This window comes from Notothenia rossii (assembly GCF_949606895.1).
Source record: "Notothenia rossii genome assembly, chromosome: 1".
NCBI classification, from domain to species: Eukaryota; Metazoa; Chordata; class Actinopteri; order Perciformes; family Nototheniidae; genus Notothenia; species Notothenia rossii.
Genome location: NC_136912.1, coordinates 27,694,905 through 27,700,858, shown reverse-complemented (window position 1 = coordinate 27,700,858; position 5,954 = coordinate 27,694,905). Strand labels below are relative to the sequence as shown.

The following is a 5,954-nucleotide window of genomic DNA, read 5'->3' as shown; positions in this document are numbered from 1 at the left end:
TTAAATAATTACTGGGTAACGTTTAGGCAACACAACTACTTATGTTTAGGAAATTATAAAGATCATTGTTGAAGCATGTGAACATTAACTACCGCCTTATAAAAGGACATTTCAAGTCACTAGAGCTAACTTTATCCAAGGTTGGGACTGGCATCAACCAGCTGTTTGTTTAAGCGTCTCCTACAGCTCATTAAGCATCACCAGTCAAGATCAGTTGCATTTTAATTTGCCCAAGTACTTACTCAGAGGCTGAAATATTCCTTGTGGTTTCATCTGTGTAATTGCTTCTTTATTTCCAGCTTTTATCAAGGCTTCGGCTTCAGTAATTGTTTTCTCTGAGGACTTACAAGTCACAATTACACCTCTCCCTAATAATCACTGAAGCTCAATTTATTAGCAGCACCAAAAGGTTTATACACGCTTTTAAGTGCCAACTGTGCACTGGAATCTCAGCTGGTTTCCATTGTTCTGTCATTATGGTTTTGTGTTTGAATACAAAAGACTGCATAACACGGCGAAATCGATACCTTATGACCATAAACTGTGATAGTTAATGGTCGTGTGTCTTTCCTCCATTGAGCCTTATGGGAACTGGGACATTACACTTCTGGAGGACTTCAAGATGTTCCACTTCGACAACACTAGAGATTATTTTTGATGTGATGGTTTCTATGGAGACAACATGTTTTTGCAGCGACCCACCTCGTTGCTTGGATTGAATCCATGTTCATTTTTAGGTGTGGAGCTAAAAAAAAACGGCTTGGAGTATCAGATTGAGCTCTAATTGAGCAGAAAAAATCAACTCTACCCAGGTTCACTACTCTGGCCGAGGGGGAGATATGTTGAAGCTAACCCAACTCCGGGTCTTTAAGTTGAAAAGCTGATCACGGCTTTCAGCAGGACGCTAAGAAAATGTTTGTGGGTAACGCTTTGCTTGCACTTCTGAGGTGTACCCTGACCGGGCTCTGAGAGAGCGTACTATGTTTTCCCAGTGTGAGTGCACTTTGTCTGAAAGATGTGGTGGGAGTGAGCCCCTCAAAGGCAGAGGGTCACTTCTGTTTTATGTTTCCCCAAACCTGCTTGTGTAGGCCTCATTGTATCCAGGAGAGGTGAAGATCCATGTGATTGCTCACTTTTCCAGAATTTATCATGTTTCGCCATTCCTTCCTTCTATCTCGAGCCATTTGTATATGGCTAAGACACATTTTATACATGCTCTCCTCTTTTCCTTTCACAATGTATACAGGGACAAGGATTCATGCCTGATTTTTATTTCCCAATATGACGTTTGGCCGGTCCAGCTATGAACTCATTGTGGAATTTTGCTTTTACAACCCCATGTCTGACCTTCGCTTTTTAAAACAAATCCTCCAAGTGAAGTTAGTCATCATTGGGGTCTGCAGCAACTCTACACTTGTTGTTTCAGTGAAGTGTGAAACAAAATGGCCAAACCAAACCATCTCAACTGAGGCTGAAAATGTATGATTACATCGACCACAGATAAATCAGTTTAATGTGCCCATTCAGTAATAACCCAAGCCAAATGTTCTTACTTACTGTATGCTGAGTATCTCTCCCACTTAAACAATTACAGTCATAAAGCATTTCTGTAGCCACACTAAGCTTGTTGTTTAACATCTTGGCAATGTGAACTGGCTTTAGTCTGTGTTGGCGTAAACTGTCATATGCTGTTTACAATTTACAATTATACTGTATGGAGACTCTTATTATGGCTGTAGGCCAGATGGCAGCACTACACACGTTTACAGTAGGAACTTATACACTTGAATGCAAGATGTGGAAAGTGGATAAGTACATTTGCTGAAGTGCGGTCCTTAAATCCAATTGTCAGATGCATGAGTATTTTGGTTACATGTGATTCAACTACATCACTAAATTTCAGTGTTTTATTTTTACAACAATACTAAATATTCACGGTGATAGTTAAACAATTGATGATTATTGTACAGTCAGTGCTTGTTTAATTTATTTAATCATAACTTTTACATTATGATGCTTAAATAAGGGATTTGAGTACTCCTACCACTTCTGGCGGGACATTCACGATGTAAAGCAATGAAGCTGTCCAGAAAAAATTGAAGTACTCAAAAAGATGTGGCCACAGAAATCATATTTTTTTAGAAGACAGTATAGAAGCATTATAATACCAGCAAACATATTTCAGCAACAATAACCACAGTGAATATTCATGTTACTAAATTCTCCTTGAAGGGAAATATGTTCTCAGGCCACTGTGATTCATCATCACTGATTGCGATTAGATCAAGCACTTGGAAAGCAGCGTGATAACAATGTCGCTGATGTGGAAGTGAGGATTTAAAGGGCTTATCATAAGTGCCTTGTTAAAGCTCTGTGATGATTAGGAACACTCAGTGCAGTGAAACATGTGTTTTCCTGATAAAACTGTCACCACTAAAGCATTAGGCACTTCTTTAAAGGCCCTTTAGGATAGAATTTATGAAAATTATCAATAAAAAATGAGTGGATGTTTGTGTACAGTAGATTGTGAAATTGACCTTTTAAGTAATTTATGTTTTCCACTGAGAAATGTACACATAAATCAATAGGCAATGACATGACATCTTTACTTAAACCAGTTGACAGTGTAATTCTTCATCATCAGCCAAATACAATATAAGTCTGCACTGCAACAAATCAACCATCAAGTTAAACGCGGGTGTTCCCATGTCGGATACTGTATAAGTGGACTTGAACTATGGCCCCTAGCACCTAACGGACACGACTGTAATATAAGGCTGAGAATTCACATACATTATCTATAAATATATACGATTATTTACATTACATTTTTTGTTCAGTCACTGCACATATTACAAATACATAATAAGCCTTAGTTACATGATGTTCAAAATGTGGATGTGGTGTTTACAGTATTTCATTTCAGAGTTAGATTAATTACATTTTTAACGAACAAAGACAACCCTCTGAGTGTTGACTGATTTTAGGGAGCCCCCCCTCATTTTTTCAGTTGTCATCAGTAGTGAAGGAGCTCCATCAGAGCAGCCGGTACAGCTGGTGGAGCGCATCCGGTGTGTCTGATCTCTGGGGAGGAGAACCTAATATCCCCCCCTCCCCCTCTCCATGCTTGGACGACTGCAGTGCTCCCTGTACCATGAGCAGCGGAGTGAGCGGAGTGATTACACTGTTTGGGTTGGCAGCCCAGACCGAAACTGTCCGTGTGTTTAAGAGCAGCCTGCCGGACTGTGAGGGGAAAAGACAGACATGACAGAGGAACTATTTAAAAAATCCCCTATTTAGGTTAAAGGAGCTCTGCATTGTTTATATGGGTACAATGGAAGCATAATTCCTGACAATCACCTCTGTGTGGAGGCACTTCAGTAGTGCTGCGTCATGTGTTTGATGTTCACAGCTGAATTCGCTGAATGCACTGAGGTCATATCTATAAATGAATAGTTTACCACAGTCATTGTTTATGAGTCTGTTTAGGTCAAACTCTTAAAGCAACACACTGGTGTTCAGTGTTTGTTCAAGCTAATTTACTACACATTTTGTAAACTACTGTCCATTCCTCAAACGAGTGCAAGAGTCTTAAGGCAGCTAATCAGTTTCACAAATTCAAGTTTAGAAGTTACTTTAAAGGGGACTGTTAGGATGCCCGAGCGGCCATGGAGGAAAAATAGGAGAGCAGGCAGGTTGGGTTTTTTTCCATAGAAAACAGATTTTTTTTTTTTGCATCCACTGTGAGCACATGGCTGCCCTCCACCATCCACACAGTATACCACCCCTTCTCAACACCACTGACTGCTTTTTATAGGAGGCCTCAGATCTTCATTGGCTGGCACATACCATTATATTTATGTAAGCAAACAATTGACTACCACTATATACACATTTACCAAATATTTTCCCACCACTTTACACCTGAATACAGCTATGACAATATACATTAAATAGATACAGCTATGTACACAAATGTCGAACTCCCCCCTGGAGACTACCACTTGCCGTTTCCCTCCCGGAACTATATTTAGAGGTGTGCGGGCCCGGAGGAACTCTTTTGCCCGAACACCCTGGGAGAGAGAACAGACAGTAAGTTTACTCATCACACAATCCATCACTACTTCTCACGTTTACTTCGTGCACAGTCCCTAGTGCCCTAGTCACCACCATGTTACATGTTTTTGCTGACACCTGGGGCTCTAACTGTTGCTGCTGATCCAACTCCTGGGCAGGAACCTTAACCCCCGCCTCTACCCATCTGGGAATCCCTCTGTCAGTCTTAGCCTTATCTACCAAATCAAGCAGTGTGGGGACATCATGGCCAAGGATAACTGGGTATGGTAGTTTAGGCCCTAAAGCTACTGGGAGGAGGTAAGTCTGACCCCCTACGGTAAGATAAACTTCAGCTGTGGGGTACAACTTTTCATCACTGTGGACACAACTAATGTTACACTTTCTCACTCCACCTTTCTCTAGGCACTATGCTAGCCAAAACCACCGTCTGAAAGCTACCAGAGTCTAAGAGTGCCTCTTCCCGCCGACCATTTACTAACACTGGGGCAGTGAGTGCATCAGCATTACCAGGAGCAGGGTGGGTGGGTCTGGGAACTACACACAACAGGGCTGGCTTGCTCTGTCTGGTTGCTGGGCAGGTATACTGAGTGTGACCTAAACTGTTACACTGATAGCAGCGTGTGTCTGCGCTGGGAAACGACTTCGAGCTAGGGCTAGTGAAAGATGACGGATTATTCCGAGGCCTAATCTCATTTTGACCACCCCATTCACCCCCATCGGGCTTACTGCGTGCAGCGAAGTATGCCTCACGGCCGGAGGTGGTTCTTCTGGTCCCGGTTCTGGCTGACAGGAAAACCTCTGTTAGTCTGGCAGCGTCCTCAGCAGACTGCGGGTCTCTCTCTCGGATCCAGACCTCTAGCTCCGGGTCCACCATTCTCAAGAACTGCTCCAGTATCCTTTTAACCTCGGCTTGCCCTGGTTTGACCCATTTGTAAAAAACATCTTTTAACCGTAGCCTACATAGAGTTCACGTGGAGTTTCCCCCCGATATATTTCCAATGACCGAAACCTTCTTCTGTAGGTATCAGCTGTGATCTGATATTTAGCCAAAATAGCTTCTTTGTCTTCTTCGTATTCTACTGAGTCTGCGATGTCCATGAAAACAAAGGCACTGCGTGCTTTACCTGGGAGCATTGGCACAAGCTGAATAGCCCGATCTTCTTTCGGCCATAGGCAGACAGTGGCCATTCTTTCAAATGTTGTCATAAAGTGCTCAATATCATCTTCAGGAGTGAGTGGCATTAACTTGGGATCTCTACGGACGTGTGGTGCTCTTCTCGGCAAGGGCAGCTCATCCCGCGGGTCGGATCTGTCTGCTCGTAACCTGAGCTCCTCCCCGTCGTTGTCATCATCATCATCATCATCCTCCTCATCATGGCGACGGTAATCAGTTCTGTTTTCCGATTCTTCTCTTAATTCTGACACCTGGGCTTGTATTTTTTGAAACTCAAGGTGCATGTTCCTCCATCTCTGCTCTTGGTGCACGGACTCTTTCTCCCATTGCCGATCTCTGGATGTATTGAAAGTGACCAGAGACTTCACCATCTTTGTCAATTCCTCCAGTTGCTCAGGAGTGTTGTCTGCCGTCGCCCCTTGCTGGACAGCCGGTGCACCGTCATCTGGCTCCATCTGTTGCACTGCCGTCTTTGTTCCTCCGGCATCTTTGTCTGCTGGCCTTTACTTCTGACACCACTTGTTAGGATGCCCGAGCAGCTATGGAGGAATAGGAGAGCAGGCAGTTTGGGTTTTTTTCCATAGAAAACAGATTTTTTTTTTTTGTTGCATCCACTGTGAGCACATGGCTGCCCTCCACCATCCACACAGTATACCACCCCTTCTCAACACCACTGACTGCTTTTTATAGGAGGCCTCAGATC

General features: G+C 43.1%; 1 protein-coding gene across 2 annotated transcripts; it reads right to left on the bottom strand.

Moving 5' to 3' along the window:
- Positions 1-1,897: 1,897 nt before the first annotated feature.
- LOC307032639 (uncharacterized protein) lies at positions 1,898-5,948 on the bottom strand. Of its 2 annotated transcripts, XM_079670769.1 has the most exons (3): positions 4,804-5,941; positions 4,009-4,073; positions 1,898-3,243 (listed from the first exon to the last, which is right to left on the bottom strand). In XM_079670769.1, exons 1-3 carry the CDS (start codon positions 4,949-4,951, stop codon positions 3,037-3,039), a joined length of 420 nt encoding a protein of 139 aa, XP_079526895.1. In that variant the 5' UTR covers positions 4,952-5,941; the 3' UTR covers positions 1,898-3,036. The 2 variants fall into 2 exon arrangements, 1 of the variants encoding a protein (XP_079526895.1); XR_013806333.1 differs by lacking the exon at positions 4,009-4,073 and having other exon boundaries at positions 4,804-5,948.
- Between the last annotated feature and the right edge of the window lie 6 nt (positions 5,949-5,954).

Coding starts and splice junctions, on each gene's coding strand:
- LOC307032639 (XM_079670769.1), bottom strand. CDS start 4,951: ATGGTGGACCCGGAGCTAGAGGTCTGGATCCGAGAGAGAGACCCGCAG. Junction 4,074..4,803: donor GGCATACTTCGCTGCACGCA/GTAAGCCCGATG, acceptor TCTCTCTCCCAG/GGTGTTCGGGCAAAAGAGTT. Junction 3,244..4,008: donor ATAGTTCCGGGAGGGAAACG/GCAAGTGGTAGT, acceptor TTCCCCTCACAG/TCCGGCAGGCTGCTCTTAAA.